General features: G+C 35.8%; 1 protein-coding gene across 2 annotated transcripts in view; it reads left to right on the forward strand.

The window, feature by feature from the left end:
* Window positions 1–19,355, forward strand: part of LOC100371971 (calcium/calmodulin-dependent protein kinase type II delta chain) — a 115,874-nt gene that overhangs the window by 67,190 nt on the left and 29,329 nt on the right. Inside the window, exons 8-14 of one of the 2 annotated variants that reach the window (XM_085493925.1) lie at window positions 1,494–1,577; window positions 2,870–2,964; window positions 4,424–4,546; window positions 5,724–5,807; window positions 8,994–9,036; window positions 10,919–10,951; window positions 16,329–16,349. In XM_085493925.1, coding sequence (XP_085350051.1) covers window positions 1,494–1,577; window positions 2,870–2,964; window positions 4,424–4,546; window positions 5,724–5,807; window positions 8,994–9,036; window positions 10,919–10,951; window positions 16,329–16,349 — 483 coding nt within the window. The remainder of the gene's footprint in view (window positions 1–1,493; window positions 1,578–2,869; window positions 2,965–4,423; window positions 4,547–5,723; window positions 5,808–8,993; window positions 9,037–10,918; window positions 10,952–16,328; window positions 16,350–19,355) is intronic. The other variant, XM_002734650.4, reaches the window with a different exon arrangement.

Genomic DNA, 19,355 nt, shown 5'->3' on the forward strand with positions numbered 1-19,355 from the left:
TTGCCTATCATCAAATGTGGACAGCACATTATTAAGCATGGAAATGTCCCCAAAATACTTTCGCGTTTGTCGAATCCCACGCGATGTTTGACGCGACTACGACGCTATGACCTTTGTTTGTCCTGTTTTTACGTTCGATTTCACGCATTTTGCGTGATTCTCGCAGTGTACGGAAAATGGTCTATTATTCCAAGTGTAATATTATGTCCATGATTCCAGGTTGGCAAAATAATGTTTAATCTTTTCACCGCCAAACCTTTTTGACCAAATTTTTTTGCACTTCTTCTTATATTCTTCAAAATTTCTGGAAATGAACCCTAATCTCTAATTTTAGTCAATTTTCAGTTTTCCAAATCTTCTGAATTTGTGATGAAAAGAGCAAACTGTTAGTAAAAAGGTTAAAGTAACATAAAAACCCTAGAGTTAACTCACAATATTATTGTATTTGCTCTATTAGAAGCACATGTACTTGCGTAAATGACATACCGTAAAATCTGTGTTAGAAGCCGCATCCCTAATAGAAGTCGCACCCATTGTTTTTGAATAATTGAGAACCAAAAATTCATCATTTCTCATATGTGTAGATGCTCTAATAGAAGCCGCATCCCCTCTGTTGCATTGTACCATTTTAATAGAAGCCACGGTTTCTAATACAGATTTTACAGTAGGTGTGTCTATGATTAAAATTAGCCATATTTTAATAATCCAGCATATTAAATACTGTTGGCATACATGCCCTTCTAATAAAGCAAATACAGTATTGTCGAGATAAATTGTATTGATTTCTTGAAAATTTACTAATATTGGAAATATACAGAATATATTTTTCTTTTAAATGGAGCTCCTTCAATCAAAGTTAAAAATTCATCTAAGATTCCTCTTCTTAGTTTCCTTTCACTGCGCTAATTCAGGAGTGTAATATCAATGATAACGTAAATTTATTGGTTTCATGGCAAGATAAAGCAGAAATAGTAAAAAAAAAGTCCCAGTAGAAATGAGTCAATTCATTTCCAAAGAAGATGTATAATAAGGTTCCTTGCCAGCTGCTCCCCTGTACGTGGGAATACCTGTCAAAGTGAGAGATGAGAACAGATCCAATTATTAACTGTCCTTCAGATTAAGTTTCGAGCAAGAGTTTAATTACTCTTGATAACCTGGTAGTGACATCATAATAGATTGACTGCCATTTTATTTGCTTCACTGCTTCCCATCAATATCCAGAGTCGCACAGTCAAGTATTGTCACTAAATTGAGAGTACTTTTTTAGATGACTTAGGGAGTCTGAACATCCATGAATTTTGATACATAAGATAAAATTATGATTTGGCCTATTGTTTTCTTACAAAAAGAAGGCTCAAAAGCATCAGGTGTATGTCTTAATACAAAGACAAAAAGAAAAGAAACTTAGATGTGGTCTTATGGTGGCGCTATATTAATGCTTCATGTTTAGTTATACATGTAGGATATTTTTACTTTTGTTTTTATCATGTCAGGTTTTGCTGGAACTCCTGGATATTTGTCACCAGAAGTTTTGAGAAAAGATCCTTATGGTAAACCAGTTGACATATGGGCATGTGGTAAGTTACCATGGTTACCAACTATAACAGTTGCTTGTTTATTTCTAATTAGTAATAAAAGTGCTTTGCAGAATAAGTTCTCACAAACTAGAAAGTGAAAACTTGATTCTTACTGATTATTTGGTATTTCAATAAAAATAAATATAGGACTCATAGTGACATATACAATGCGTGTAAAATACTAAAATAATAATATAAAATTTGAACACAGGCTGCCATCACCAACCCATAATAACATGGCATGGTAATAATAAGTTTAAATTACAATTTCATTTTGTATAATCTGCAGAACACCTCTTACTGACTCGTGTATTCATCATTAACCCTTACACCACTAAACTTTCTCGCCCAAATTATTATGCATGCTTTGTTTTTTTTATTCTTCAATATTTCTGGAAATGAACCCTAATTTTAGAGCCAACAGACAAAATTCAATTTTCAGTTCTTGCACAACAAATTTGACTATTTTTGTTCCAATCTTCTGAAGAAAAGTGCATACTATGACTGGGACTATATTGTGAGTTTGTGATGAAAAGTAGGAACTGGTGGCATGAAAAAATATTATTTAAAAGTCCCTTCCAAAGTAAAGTGTCATGTGTAACTACAGCAATAAAAATGATATTTGATTTGCTGATTTAAGCGCAATGACTTTCAATGCAGACAAGCCTCAGTGCGCGGATATTTCAAGATTTGTTGCCATACCAACTAATTTTATCATTTTCTCGTTTTGATCACAAAAATCCAAAGTGGAAATGCTGTGTTGTGGATGTCTTGTTAGATTTGCAGAAAAGTCTATCAGATATTTTATGAATACAATGAAATCTTATTCATCTGTATTTGCCGTCATCCACGGCATGAATGTCATGCTCAATACATTTGTAACTGAGAAATTGTTTATATTGTTCTATAGAGGGCGCAAAACAACCATACTGACATGGATAAATGAACACTCATGTTTATGTGATTCAGGGTAACTTCTAATTACGACATCGGTGAGATTGGTGCCAGAATTCTGACAAAGGAAATGACAATCATTTTACCTCATGTTCATATAATGTCTCGAAGTGCAACACCCTTCTTAAAAAAAAACCTAAACGTTCTCTGTTTCATTCATATTTATTTTCAGTTTTAAGTTCACAAACTTTGTAGGAAAACTGTGATTTTATATTGTTATTTCTACTAGATCCTTAATTTAGCAAATTTTACTTATCAGCAAATAGTGAAATTAAAAACCATCGAATGATTAATTTACAGTATAATGGATTGATATACTAGACTATTCTATTTTGTAGGTGTTATTCTCTATATCCTGCTGGTGGGATATCCACCATTCTGGGATGAAGACCAACATAGACTATATGCACAGATAAAGGCAGGAGCTTATGATGTAAGTTTTTTTGCCGGCAGCACATTTTTGTTCATTGTAAATATAACTTCCTCTTTTGCAACACAGCCAATTAAAATATTATTATTTTCATATTAATTTTCATGAAAATAAACCAATAATTCCTTAAAATTTATTCCTCAAAAATCAAGAACTTTTATTTTAATAACCCAATAAAAAAACTTTCTCTTGCCTGGTTTTTAAAAAAAATGATAGTACAGATAAACAGACATTTTTTCTCTTGGTAAAAGTGTCTACATTTGGATAGTTTATTTCACCTGTTGAATGCTGTTAAATCCAGTTTATGAGAGTCACCCTACATTTCATTGATATCAGTGTAGTGTGTCGCCCTCTAGTGGTGAGTGTTTACATATGTAAAGGGTGGTTTGTAATAATGATCATTACTGCGAAATACTTTATTTTTGCTTGGAATTAATTTTTGCTATTTTTGCTGAAGGAATGATTCAGCGAAAATAAAATCCAGTGAATATACCTTTTCTTTATATTTTACATTCAACTCGCTAAAAATCAGTGAAAATAAATTCCATACAAAACACCCAAAAAGTCTTTTCAGTGAAAATAATACCAGCTAAAGTAAAATATTTTACAGTATAATGATTGTTTAATTTCTTGAATATTATAGTAAAGTATAGTCCTATTCCAACACAAGGGTGTTGGAATAGAATTATTGCTACGTTCACACGACAGCATTTTATCTGAGCCTAACAGCTCGAGCCATCAAAAATTGGCCATGTAAACGCGTTCGACTCAAGCCATGTTCGGCTCCACTAAACCCTCGGGGTTGTTAATTCGTGGAAGTAGCAGTAGTTCGGCTCTGGTAGAATGTTGCCATATGAACATAGCATATACCTTGATGCATTATCCCACAAGAACACAAATTGAAATAATTATTCACTTGCCTTGAGTACATGTACGACTAGTACATTAACTAACAACATTGTTAGATTGTTGAGATATTTCTAGAACAAGCAGTAATCTGTCTATAGTTTTGACTCTTGCATACAGTAAAACGGTTTAACACAAAATTAAGATTTGTGATTCATTTTTAGGGCCTGATTTGGAGGAAACTTTCTGAAAATTTTTTTTATGATTTATTAAATAAAACTAAAATATTACTGTCATCCGACAGAGTGAGAAAATCATCATGCACTTTGAGACTAAAATAGTGTCATTAATGTGTTGAAATATTTTGCCAAATTTTATGTATTTGTGTATGATTTCTTTGTTGATTTTAGACCAAATGGATTCAATTTCATTTTGGACACAGGTCAATGATAAAATATTTCTTAATAACAATTTTTTTTCAATAAATATGAAAAACAAGCGAATAAAAGTCAAAGGGATAAGTTAACAGGAATTCACACGAACATGGGTGTTAACTTTTTATACCTCCTTCTTATAAATCTTAAACATTGTCGATTTCATTGATATTTATTTTCAGTATCCATCCCCTGAGTGGGATACAGTGACACCGGAAGCCAAAAATCTTATCAACAGTATGCTACAAGTAACACCTAGCAAAAGAATAACTGCATGTGAAGCACTCAAACACCCATGGATCTGCGTGAGTATTCAGTGTTTGTCAGCGTTTTAATTACTTGCCAATGTTTAATTGCTCTTATCTTAAAGAGGTAGGGAAATGAGGCAGAAAAAAAAAATCTCACAAAATAATATTTCAGTTCTTGGAACTCCTCCAGAATTTATTGAAAACATTTTTTCCAATAATAATCCTGCTCTACATTAATTCTTTTTCCCGCCAAAATTATGTTAAATTTTTGCTCACATTTCTGTATTACTCTATAGTTTTTTTCTTAATTTTAGACAAAATTGACATATTTACCCATTTTCTACATAATTTGGACATTTTTATGCATTTTTCTATAATTTCTTTGTGAAATTTGAACCAAATTTACATAGCTTATCAGCTGAAGGTATTGATCAAATTTAAAACACAAAAAAAAAAGAATTATGCAGGTTTGTTTATTTGTGTGAATGATTAAGCTTTAGCCACCAAAGGTCAAAGGTCATCAGATAATACCTACAAATATGAAACTGGCAGTTGATTAGAATATGAAAATTATGTAAAAAATACATACAATTTCTCATTTATTAGCAGATTTCACCTATTATATAATATATACTTCTGTTAAGCAGTTCTGATTTGTTAAAATTTACTATTTGCTACCATCGTTGTAGAGCCCGGATAGTTTTGTCAAATTGGTGATTGAAATAGAATAAGATTATATAAAATTGAAAATTAAAGCCCCCCAGAATCATAAAAAAATAAAACCACATTCAAATAATTGGATTGTTTTGTTTAAAAGTAAACACAAATTTTTAAAATATTTGGTAAATGATAAATAATAACTACTCACTAAAGTTATTCCTGGAACAAGGTTCTGTTTTACTAAGCAGGTGAAAAAAAACCCATAACCATCTATGCAAATTACTGACCCCCTGAGGTACTGAATATTCTGTATCTTGTTCTATTTATAGCTATTTATATTTGTTGTTCCTGGACTCCGCTTATGTACACATGTTTTATTTAATACATCAGTAAATTCTCTGTCATTCATCAAATTTACCTTTTTAGCAGTCTTGCTCGAGTTACCATAGTAACCCCTCTATAAATGTTTTGTTATTAATATCAAATTCACTATTTTTTAGGCAATAATTTTTAAACTTATCTTTTTTCGTATCCTTTCCATCTGTTGTAAACTGTTTCTTATTTCTTTTTACAGAATCGTGAGCGTGTGGCCTCTAATTTACACCGCCAGGAGACTGTCGACTGCTTAAAGAAATTTAATGCACGTCGAAAGCTAAAAGTAAGTCATAATAGAATATGATTATGTTATAGTTTTGACTGATTTTCATTGAACACCTCATGACTGTGCTATGATTGGATAAGAAGAATTTTGGTATTAAAGATAGCAAGACAGAATCAAACTACTTTTTTGTGGTTGAACTGTACTTTGTCTTGAAAGTGGATGCACTATCCCTCCCTGGATGCACTATCCCTCCCTGGATGCACTATCCCTCCCTGGATGCACTATCCCTCCCTGGATGCACTATCCCTCCCTGGATGCACTATCCCTCCCTGGATGCACTATCCCTCCCTGGATGCACTAGCCCTCCCTGGATGCACTAGCCCTCCCTGGATGCACTATCCCTCCCTGGATGCACTATCCATCCCTGGATGCACTATTCTTCCCTGGATGCACTATCCATCCCTGGATGCACTATCCCTCCCTGGATGCACTATCCTTTCCCTGGATGCACTATCCCTCCCTGGATGCACTATCCATCCCTGGATGCACTATCCATCCCTGGATGCACTATCCATCCCTGGATGCACTATCCATCCCTGGATGCACTATCCATCCGTGGATGCACTATCCATCTCTGGATGCACTATCCATCTCTGGATGCACTATCCATCCCTGGATGCACTATCCATCCCTGGATGCACTATCCATCCCTGGATGCACTATCCATCCCTGGATGCACTATCCCTCCCTGGATGCACTATCCCTCCCTGGATGCACTACCCCTCCCTGGATGCACTACCTGACCCTGGATGCACTACCTGACCCTGGATGCACTACCTGACCCTAGATGCACTGCCTGACCCTTGATGCACTGCCTCACCCTGGATTCACTGCCTCACCCTGGTCGCACTACATCACTCTGAATGCATTACTTCACCCTGGATGCACTATTTCACCCTGGATGCACTATTTCACCCTGGATGCACTATTTCACCCTGGATGCACTATTTCACCCTGGATGCACTATTTCACCCTGGATGCACTATTTCACCCTGGATGCACTATTTCACCCTGGATGCACTATTTCACCCTGGATGCACTATTTCACCCTGGATGCACTACTTCACCCTGGATGCACTACTTCACCCTGGATGCACTACTTCACCATGGATGCACTACCTCACCATGGATGCACTACCTCACCATGAATGCACTATTTCACCCTGGATGCACTATTTCACCCTGGATGCACTACTTCACCATGGATGCACTACCTCACCATGAATGCACTATTTCACCCTGGATGCACTATTTCACCCTGGATGCACTATTTCACCCTGGATGCACTATTTCACCCTGGATGCACTACTTCACCATGGATGCACTACCTCACCATGAATGCACTATTTCACCCTGGATGCACTATTTCACCCTGGATGCACTATTTCACCCTGGATGCACTATTTCACCCTGGATGCACTACCTCACCATGGATGCACTACCTCACCATGAATGCACTACCTCACCCTTGATTCACTACCTGACCCTCAATGCATTACCTCACCCTGGATTCACTACCTCACCCTGGATTCACTACCTCACCTTGGATTCACTACCTCACCCTGGATTCACTACCTCACCCTGGATTCGCTGCCTCACCCTGGATTCACTGCCTCACCCTGGATTCACTGCCTTACCCTGGATACACTGCCTCGCCCTGGATTCACTGCCTCGCCCTGGATTCACTGCCTCACCCTGGATTCACTGCCTCACCCTGGATTCACTGCCTTACCCTGGATTCACTGCCTTACCCTGGATTCACTGCCTTACCCTGGATTCACTGCCTCACCCTGGATTCACTGCCTCACCCTGGATTCACTGCCTCACCCTGGATTCTCACTACCTCACCCTGGATTCACTGCCTCACCCTAGATTCACTGCCTTACCCTGGATTCACTGCCTTACCCTGGATGCACTACTTCACTCTGGATGAACTATATTTACCTGTAAATCAGCTTCTAAGGTTGTAAGAAAGCAGACACAGATTCATAGTACTTTCAAATTTGAGATAGGCATCATCAAGTTGTCATGACAACAGTTTGATAATGCTCTTTAGTGATATTCCTTCTTGAGGCATATTTGCTGATTTCTGAAATATTAATGTGTTGTTCATATGTTTTGATCAAAGATTGCATACTTCTATATTCTATCATAGTTTCTTGAAGAAATTGTTTAATTGAACATGTTTCTCAAAAAGCATAACTGTAACACACAAAATAATGCTATTTCATTGTACCATGGGACATTAGCTTCATGATTGTACATAATAAACTAATGAACATTGTCATGCGATTTATGACCAATTTTGTCAAAAATTATGACTAGGCTTCTACCTTAAGATGGCTGTATTGCTACCTTTCAATTTATACTTTTATGAATCTGGTATGCAATGACTGATCAGCCATCTTACATTGTACATGTATACCTTGGTGACCCCGGGTTGTGTTACTGTATCCTCCCCCGAGTTATGAAAATAAGTTTCATTTACATAAGATAAGAAATGTCAATCATTAATAATTCAATCTATGAAATGAAACTGAAACCTTATACAAATTCCAATAATTGATGTCATCAGAATATATTATTTTTGCTCATCTATAAATAACGCACATTGACAAATATTGTGTTCAGCGTCTTACTTTGCAGTAGAGATCAAAACCAACCATCCAGTAGGTAACTCCTAGGTGTGGTTTCACGTCATATGTCAATCAACTTCACGAGTCAGACTTGATTCATTCTGACTCTAACTGCACCTCAGTATCGGCTCTGACCCCCAACTCCAAGAGAATATAAGCGTAACCACAAATGACGTGTGTGGTCACGTTCCCATCGTTTTGGTGACCTTTGCCAGTGAAGTTGACTCATTCTTGATCGAAATGTCATTCTTCGAAATCATTTGGACAAAGAAACCAGATTATTAATTAGCTGTCATTTTGCTTGCATACGGGAGATCTAGTTTTAAAGATTACAATTTGGAGACGTGAAAACAACTCAAGTCAGTGCTGACATGAGACGCTTGCATCGTATGTAACGACATTCTGGAATTGTCTTGAATTGAAGACACATCACTAAGTGACTCATCTTATTTATTCTTAGCTATGCCTCATTTCTATTTAAATTAAGTCCAAAAAAAAAAAAAAACGCTTACTAACATTTATGTATTTTATTTTTTTTTTCCACTAGGGGGCTATTCTTACCACCATGCTAGCAACACGGAATTTTTCAAGTAAGTATCATTTCTGTTTTTTTGTTTGCAGAAAAACGTTTCCAATTGTTACTTTTTTTTTTTCAATCAGCCAAATAACGAAGTTACATTGGAGTACAGAATTCAACCCTACAAGTTAATGGTTTGATCCATGGGTTATTCCATTCATTTACAGGAAAGATATCTACATGTACATTGCAAAAGATTAGTTAGTTTTAGAATGACCAGAAGAATTTTTAGTCTAGGTTTTTGCACTCTCATTTCTGTCCATGTTCATAAAATTATTTTTTTTTTTTTGCATGGAGAAATTTGTAGCGAGAAAATTATAAATGTTTCTGCTTTTTAAGTTTTATGATTTTTTTTTCCCAAAAAATCCCGTTCCCTATAACCAAATAAGGATTGTCATGAATAGTCTGTTACTATAATGAGTCTAAAATAAAATTGCATGTGGACAGAAATGGAAAAATATGCATTTTTTTCCTGAATTTATGAACGAAGTTAGTTATTTTTATTTTATTTTCATCTGGTATGGCCTTGAGATGAAGAGCACTTTGTGGCATGGAAAACCGACCTCAAAATAAATATGGAATTTAACCCTTTGGGTGCAAGATATATTTCCCACTCAAAATTTATTGCATATATTAAAATTTTTAAAATTTACATTGAATTTCATTATTATTTTAGTTCAGATTTTGCTTTTAGTTTTTGATCAAATTTGTCAATTTTTATCAACATTTAATGTTTGAGAAGCAGACTATATAAAATAATTTTGTAGATGATGCCAAAATTGACAATAGCACTGAAAGGGTTAAATCTTGTTGCATGCTATTGTCAGCATGGACTTACTGGATGCAGAAAACAACATGTTTAAAGAAAACAGGAAATGCATGTACATGTAATACAAACAAATGTAAATCTACCGGCAGTGATATGATTGGTAGATAGTGGTCATATGATTGTATGGCTTTACTATTGGTGGACTGAGATCATATGACTATGGGGATGATTTGATTGGATGGAAATGGTCACATGACAGAAATTTCAACATCATCAAAAGATATATTTGTTGTGCTAAAATAGAACACAATATAGAGCATGTTAGATGATTAGTAAAATATAGTTCTGTTACCATGACAATCACCTTGTTCCTTTTTTAGCATGGCTAAAACCTTAAAAATCTGCTGAGAAGTTCATGGTTGAATAAAATTCCCATAAGTGAGGATTTGGTTGGTACATGTATTAAAAATATGATTGCTTGAAAACTTTTCCAGAATGCCCAATTATGCTTATTTTCAATGTATAACCCTGACAACCGCTTCAAATCTGAAATGCAGAATGAATTGTAATTTGACTACTTGATTATTTTAGAATCATTTTGTGGAAGTCATTGTTTGTACTTTAAATGACCATGCCTGCTACTTACAAACAGAAGTTAGAAAATGGTGGTGGCCATCATTATTTCTATGGTGTCCATAATAGTGTATTAGAGGCGACCATTTTGTTTTTGTTCCATCACAACAGATTTTTCTCATTGGTATTTATTTTAATAAATCATCCAAAAGTGATAGTGGTGATTTTTGATTTCAAGGATCTAAAATCTTTTTCTTTTGTGGAATCTAGTAAACTTCTCAGCAGGATTCAATTTTACTATTGTCATAGCAATGCATTGCATCTTGAAATTGTTTATTTTTCCTGACAATAGCACTCACAAAATGGAATGTTATGGTTTCACATCAGCTTGAATATTGTCCTCATCTCATTCTCTCAGTAATGCCGCATTTTTAACATCACATTTGCATGCAATACACGATAAAATTAAATCTGCAAACACGGTAATAATCCAAACCAAACCATTTCCTTTGTGTATTTTTTTCTTTTTCTCTCCCTAATTCTCTCTCTTTAGTGGGCTTTATACAGAACAAAAGTCAAAGCCAAGGTCAGAGCTTCCGTTCTTGTGTGGTGATTTTTTTTTTTTTTTATAGCGGCTTTTTTTTAAGTCGTTTTACTTTTGTTTCAGTAGCAGTAATTTCACTACCATAGAATTATTCAGTTTCCATTCTATTACCATATAAGGCAAATCATTATCATAATCATTTTCATTTCATCTTATCTCATCAACCTCTCTCTGGCTGTTGATTCTTATTAATTTTTATATTATCATAGTATTCGGCCCTCCCCCAATTTTCTTTGATCTTGCCACAAGGTGTGCTCTTTGTAGTTTTTTTTTCCCATAAATTGTTCATTTTTAGTATATTTCCGAGTCTAATATTGTACTTTCTGCTATACCTTAATCTTGAATTGTAGTAAATGTAATTTCTCCCAATACAGCTTTATACACCCATGCTTGTAGAATATTTGCTTCTTGGAAAAATTAATTCAACTAATTTTAGTAGATTTGTTTCATTGAATTTCAACTTCATTGAATTTCAACTTTATTCAATTTTTTGCTTGTTTCATCATACTCGAGATGTCTTAAAACAATAATTTGCAGAGAGTAATTTAAACCCGTCTTTCACCACTTCTCGCTCAAAAACAACCAAAAATGTATCAATTTTTTTAATATTTTGCAACAAATAAGGTTGAGACAATCAGGCAATGGGAAATTATGTTCATTTGGTTAAAAATTAACTGAGAAATTATAACAATATGTAGAAAAATATTGCTCCAACAATTTACGCGAGAACAGTTGTGGTTGCTGGTTCTGGCCATAATTGCAGTAGTGATAAACACAGCACTGCTCTAAAAAAAAAATTCTTTCTAATTTTTGGGTTTTTACACATTTTCAAGACTGGTCTTGTAGAGCTGAAGTTGATATTTCATATGTTTGTGTGCATGTTAATCCAATTAGAATGTACAATGTATTAGGAATGTCTGTAGATCAAAAAAACAAGAAATTACACTTTGTGTGATTAGAGATTATGTCTGTTGTCATTGTTTGTGAATTATACACTTTTTTTCGTTACTGATTTGATTGGTTAAGTTTACACTGAGCAACGCTAGACCAAGACCCTTTCACGAGTTATTTATATCATAATGCATTTAAAGTCAGTAATCATGTTCTAATCTATTGTTGTTTGCTGCAAAATAATGTTCATTAGTCCTTCCATGGAAAACTTGTTCCATACTTCCCTACCCGTTCCTCAAAAATAAGAAAAAACAACAACATGACACATGAATAGTACTGTCAGGATCAGTATCTTTAATTGTACAAAGTGAATTTCTATGAATCATTAGATTTTTGCGAAGTCATTCACAGACGCTAGCTTACTGAAAATGCATCTTGCATGAAATACAAAAAAAATAAACTGTTAACAGTGGACTGGCTTATTGCGGAAAATCCATTTGCCGTTTGGAAAAAGTCATTTGCCGTTTGGAAAAAGTCATTTATGACATAATTTTATTAGTTCAGTATTGTCTGTTTAATTCTAATTGGTACATAAAAGTATGTATAATAATTTGATGGGAAACAAAAATGTTTGAGCCAAATATTTGTGCCAAATATTCTACCATTTTTCTTTTTTTTGTCCAAATTTTGGTTTTTTACCAAAAGTTGACAAAATATTTTATATAATTGTTCAGCAGGAACCTGGAGATTTTTTTCCCCACAAACTTATTGTGCACATATAAACGTTACAGTCAATGACAATTCTGAATATTAAATGATTTTCTCAGATTAGTCTGAACACTGTAGTCAACAGATACATTTAGGCTTCTTTTTGAATGACATTTGTTTGTTTGTTGGTTGTTTCTTTACTGTCTGCAGCTGGTAAGTAAGCCGGGTCATTAGCATGCAGATAGATTTAGAAATACTCTTTTTATAAACTAATACTTTGATATTCTCCAAATATTTTTTCTTTTCATAAAATATTGCATAACTTGTCCCATCATGTTACTATGGCTACAATGAAATTAAAAGTAAATATCTCTGATTGACACAAAAATCATTGATTTATCTCTTGCCTGACCTTTGACCCTTTTGTGTTTAAATCATGTGACATGATCAGGTGATAAGTATGCTATATTCTAGTATACTCAGAACCTATTAGATTAACATTGTTCCTTAATGTACTATTATGATAGATCTTTTTACTAACTTACATTTCTAGCATGTTCTTGTTAAGGTGACCTAGATGGAGACAAACTTTTATTTCAAATTTTTCGTATTTATGTCTAGCTTTTTGTTTGTTAAATATTTACATTTTGCAGTAATTATTTCCCAATGATTGTAAGCTGTCCAATTTAAAATCATCAGAGTGGGGACTAAACCTATTGCTGAAGGCTGATGGGAACTGAACCCATCGAGGATGGTTGGTGGGAACTGAACCCATTAATGAAGGTCAGAGGTTACCATTCCCATTGCAGAAGGCTAGTGGGTACTTAACCCATTGTTTGTGGCTAGTGGGCACTGAACCCATTGCTGAAGGCTAGTGGGCACTGAACCCATTGTTGAAGGCTAGTGGGCACTGAACCCATTGCTGAAGGCTAGTGGGCACTGAACCCATTGCTGAAGGCTAGTGGGCACTGAACCTATTGCTGAAGGTTAGTGGATACTTAACCCATTGTTTGTGGCTAGTGGGCACTGAACCCATTGCTGAAGGCTAATGGGCACTGAACCCATTGCTGAAGGCTAATGGGCACTGAACCCATTGCTGAAGCCTAGTGGGCACTGAACCCATTGCTGACGGCTAGTGGGTACTGAACCTATTGCTGAAGGCTAGTGGGTACTTAACCCATTGTTTGTGGCTAGTGGGCACTGAACCCATTGCTGAAGGCTAATGGGCACTGAACCCATTGCTGAAGGCTAGTGGGCACTGAACCCATTGCTGAAGGCTAGTGGGTACTGAACCCATTGCTGAAGGCTAATGGGCACTGAACCCATTGCTGAGGGCTAGCGGGTACTGAACACATTGCTGAAGGCTAGTGGACACTGAATCCATTGCTGAAGGCTAGTGGGCACTGAACCCATTGCTGAAGGCTAGTGGGTACTGAACCCATTGCTGAAGGCTAGTGGGTACTGAACCCATTGCTGAAGGCTAGTGGGTACTTGACTAAAGGTTGGTGGGTGATGAACCAATCATGACTAAAGGTCAGTGGGTAATGGACCCAACATGACTAAAGGTCAGTGGGTAATGGACCCAACATGACTAAAGGTCGGTGGGTAATGGATCCAACATAACTAAGGGTCATGGGTAATGGACCCATCATGACTAAGGGTAATGGACTCATCATGACTAAAGGTTGGTGGGTGATGAACCCAACATGACTAAAGGTCGGTGGGTGATGAACCAATCATGAATAAAGGTCGGTGGGTAATGGACCCATCATGAATAAAGGTCGGTGGGTAATGGACCCATCATGACTAAAGGTCGGTGGGTAATGGACCCATCATGACTAAGGGTCGTGGGTAATGGATCCAACATGACTAAGGGTCATGGGTAATGGACCCATCATGACTAAGGGTCGTGGGTAATGGACCCATCATGAGTGAAGGTTGGTGGGTAATAGACCCATCATGACTAAGGGTCGTGGGTAATGGACCCATCATGCTTAAGGGTCGTGGGTAATGGACCCATCATGCTTAAGGGTCGTGGGTAATGGATCCAACATGACTAAGGGTCGTGGGTAATGGATCCAACATGACTAAGGGTCGTGGGTAATGGATCCAACATGACTAAGGGTCGTGGGCAATGGACCCAACATGACTAAGGGTCGTGGGTAATGGACCCATCATGACTAAGGGTCGTGGGTAATGGACCCATCATGAGTGAAGGTTGGTGGGTAATAGACCCATCATGACTAAGGGTTGTGGGTAATGGATCCATCATGACTAAGGGTCGTGGGTAATGGATCCAACATGACTAAGGGTCGTGGGTAATGGATCCAACATGACTAAGGGTCGTGGGTAATGGATCCAACATGACTAAGGGTCGTGGGTAATGGACCCATTATGAGTGAAGGTTGGTGGGTAATAGACCCATCATGACTAAAGGTTGGTGGGTAATGGACCCATCATGACTAAAGGTTGGTGGGTAATGGACCCATCATGACTAAAGGTCGGTGGGTAATGGACCCATCATGACTAAAGGTCGGTGGGTAATGGACCCATCATGACTAAGGGTTGTGGGTATTGAATCTATCATGACTAAAGGTTGGTGGGTAATGGACCCATCATGACTAAAAGTCGAAGGTGATGGACCCATCTTGACTAAAGGTTGGTGGATAATGGACCCATCATGACTAAAGGTTGGTGGGTAATGGACCCATCATGACTAAAGGTTGGTGGGTAATGGACCCATCATGACTAAAGGTTGGTGGGTAATGGACCCATCATGACTAAAAGTTGGGGGTGATGGACCCATCATGACTAAAAGTCGGGGGGTGATGGACCCATCATGACTAAAAGTTGGTGGGTGATCCCATCAATATCATACGGCTAATAAGATAAAAAGTTTGTCTCCTTTCAAAGTTAGATTCCATATTATCAACCTGCTGTAAACTATTCATACATATATGTTCATTTCATGTGTTGACAATTGGGAACTGTCTTCTCTTCATAATACAACATATCACCTGTTCTCTTTATACCTCTTAGATTTGAGAAGTTCTTGGTTGTGTTTTGCAATAATGTGAAATGAATGCTTCATATAAATTTACATATTAAGTCATTATTTATTTCAAGAACTGAATTGTTCTCATTTTAAAACACAAAAATGTCCTGTTCCATGGTAGACTTTGAGAGGTTATATTTGTCACATAACTTGAGCAGGCTTAAGACCCTCTAGCTTCATAGGATTGAAATAATTTCTTTTTCATGTTTTGAATTAGTTGTTAATTGACAGTATGTTGTCTTCAAAATTTTGTTGAACATTATTGTCTAGGCACTGAGTGGCAGTTTCCATGGTAAACATCCAAACTATAAAAAGCAAAACGTGGCTAAGGGTTCTTGTTACGATTTAGCGAGTTTAGATTAACATCTTATCTTATACTCTACATCTATCTTCCACTCTGTGTTTGAATATTTGTTCAAATTTTGCGTTATCAGAAATTATATGACTGAAAAATGTATACCCGGTACTTTGGCTTTCTGGTCAACTGGATATCAGTTACCATTAGATCATTCTTGAAAACAATTCTAATCCTGTTTTTGTTTTGAAACAATAACTATTTTTCTAAAATTATATCAGAAGATAAGAATTTGTTACTAAACTCCAAACTAGAGCTTCCACTTCACATCATCCAATCAAAATGGTTTGCATACTAACATGTTCCCTTATCTTTCTCCTTTTTCTTTCTCCTTTATGCTATTTTTCTAGGCAATGTACAGACCAAATCAGGTCAGCCTTCATTCTTACTCATTCTGCATGCCAGATATATATATATATTTTTTTTCTCGTTTTCATTTGTTTTGTGATTTACAATTGCTCTCTTGAGTGTGTTTCTTTTCAGTGTTTTTCTTTCACTCTCTTTGTGATTCAATCTTTGATATGTTGGTTCAGGTATTTGCTGGAATTTCTTGTGTAAGCTAACTACTGCCATCTTGATGATTCCTTTCTTTTTCTTCAGTAAGTTAAAGAGGCCTGTTATGCAAATATTACTTTGTACTGCAAATAGTGTTAACACATTCTTGATTTTAAAACTAAGCTTGTGTCAATTTATATTGTGATGAATTTCTTGGATTTTGCTGGAATTGCATTGACCATTTTGTGTGAAAAATAAATAAATATGAGACTTAACTATATTGCATGGTTCTCTCTGTGTGGCGGCACTTGAGGAAAGTTCATTTTTCAAACTTTATATTTTTTTCTTTGAAAATTTGTATATTCAGTGTAGCATATTGGTTAGTAGTTGGAAGAACTTCATTGCGTAAGGAAAGCGATTACGAACTATAATTAGAAATAATATTGGTTTTTGTTCTGAAACTCTGGAAAACTCATTCTCAGACGTATTAAAGGGATTTCTGTGAAGTGTTGCGGCAGCAAGTTTAAATCGTACACGCATATTTGAGTTAATTTGTTTGCCGTTCATTTTGTGTTGCTATCCATGTTTTCATAACAACAACTACTGTACAGAGAGTATAAAACTGTCAAGGTTTACTCTTCAGTGTTTTTCTACTCTGTGTACTTTGAACATCATTGAAAAGGAACACATGGTGGAAACCAATAGTCAACATCCAGTTCAGTGATTATTGGTAATTTCACTGCAATAATTTAATTTGACAAATAATTTCTTTTAATTAATCCTACAATTCGAAATTGTACACTGTACCGTCATCATCATGCACACAAAATTCAACAAAAAGTTAATGGCCAGTTCTCGAATGCTTGCCAGTTTGCTGCCTCAACACATCACGATATTCATTCCCCTTGTAATCAGTTGTATATTATATTTCTGACTTTTATAGCAGTGAATTTATGCAGTTGTCTTATATCCAGATTTCTGTTACCTGTAGTTAAATATTAACTACATTTATTATTCAATTATTAAGTCAAAACTTCAGCTGCTATTATAATAATTTGTACAGTCAATAACAGATTTGAATCTGTATTTTTTCTTGCTCTGTAAAATCTATTTACTCAAACCATCAACTTTCTCACATTACTTAGATTTTAGGAGTTTGTCATTCTTACATAATACATCTTAGAGTGGAACTCTTTTCATCTGTCCTGATTCATTCTTACAACTGTCTTTCATTATATTATGATTTTTGTTTATTACTCATTAAATATTATTTTCCTTTTTTCCATTTAATCATCTTTTCATCCACGTCTCCTCTTCATCCACAAAGTCTTTTCATCCTTGTCTTCTCTTCATCCCCAAATTCTTCTCTCTGTTTCACATCTTTTCATCCATGTCTTATTTTCATCCACAAATTCATTCTCTCTGTTTCACATCTTTTCATCCACGTCTCCTCTTCATCCACAAATTCTTCTCTCTGTTTCACTTCTTTTCATGCACGTCTTTTCTTCATCCACAAATTCTTCTGTTTCACATCTTTTCATCCATGTCTTCTCTTCATCCCCAAATTCTTCTCTCTGTTTTGCATCTCTTCATCCATGTCTTCTCTTCATTTCCAAATTCTTCTCTCTGTTTCACATCTTTTTATCCACGTTTCCTCTTCATCCACAAATTCTTCTCTCTGTTCCACATCTTTTAATCCATGTCTCATTTTCATTCCCAAATTCTTCTCTGTTTCATACATTTCATCCATGTCTCATTTTCATCAACAAATTCTTCTCTCTGTTTCACATCTTTTCATCCATGTCTCATCTTCGTCCCCAAATTCTTCTCTCTGTTTCACATCTTTGTCTCATCTTTGCCTACAAATTCTTTTTCCTGTTCACATCTTTTCAGCCATTTCTCATTTTCATCCACAAACTCTTCTCTCTGTTTCACATCTTTTCATCCATGTCTTCTCTTCATCCCCAAATTCTTCTCTCTGTTTCACATCTTTTCATCCACGTCTCCTCTTCATCCACAAATTCTTCTCTCTGTTTCACTTCTTTTCTTGTATGTCTTCTCTTCATCCACAAATTCTTCTCTGTTTCACATCTTTTCATCCATGTCTCATCTTCGTCCCCAAATTCTTCTCTCTGTTTCACATCTTTTCACTACGTCTCCTCTTCATCCACAAATTCTTCTCTCTGTTTCACTTCTTTTCTTGCATGTCTTCTCTTCATCCACAAATTCTTCTCTGTTTCACATCTTTTCATCCATGTCTCATCCTCGTTCCCAATTTTTTTTTCTCTGTTGCATATTGTTATTTCATCTTCCTCTCCAGTTCCTTCTCTCTGTTCTACACCTTTCCTTAAACATGTCACAGCATCCCATATTGTCTACTTGTAGGGTTTCCATATCCACACATGCATGTCTGTTTTCTTGCATGAATGAAATAAGGATGTTGTGTGGATTTATAGATTCTCCAGTTCCCCTCTATGTAATTACCTGATTGCCCTCTATTGCTCTGATATCTGAAAAATCTCAACATTTATTTGTTAGAAAAAAAACACAAACGAAATTTAGACAGGAGATGGTGAAATTTAAAACAAGAAAGAAATGGGGGGGGGGGGGGGGGTAATTTACTCAATTGATTGCCCCAACCCCCAAGATTACTATGGTTAATCCTTTAGAATAAAACACCATGTGTCCCGATGTGAAAGTTGAATAACCAACTAGATATCTTGTTCTGTTTGGTCTGATTGAAACAAAACAATAGACAATATTTCATCACAAACAACCATTGACAAGTTTATTCAGTGCTGTATACCCTCCTCTCTTCTAGACAATATCCATACCTACATTCCCAGAATGCATTGCATCTCTTCATGCTTGCTTGGTCTTCA

The sequence above is a fragment of the Saccoglossus kowalevskii genome, chromosome 19, assembly GCF_978046115.1.
Source record: "Saccoglossus kowalevskii chromosome 19, keSacKowa6.1, whole genome shotgun sequence".
Lineage (NCBI taxonomy): Eukaryota > Metazoa > Hemichordata > Enteropneusta > Harrimaniidae > Saccoglossus > Saccoglossus kowalevskii.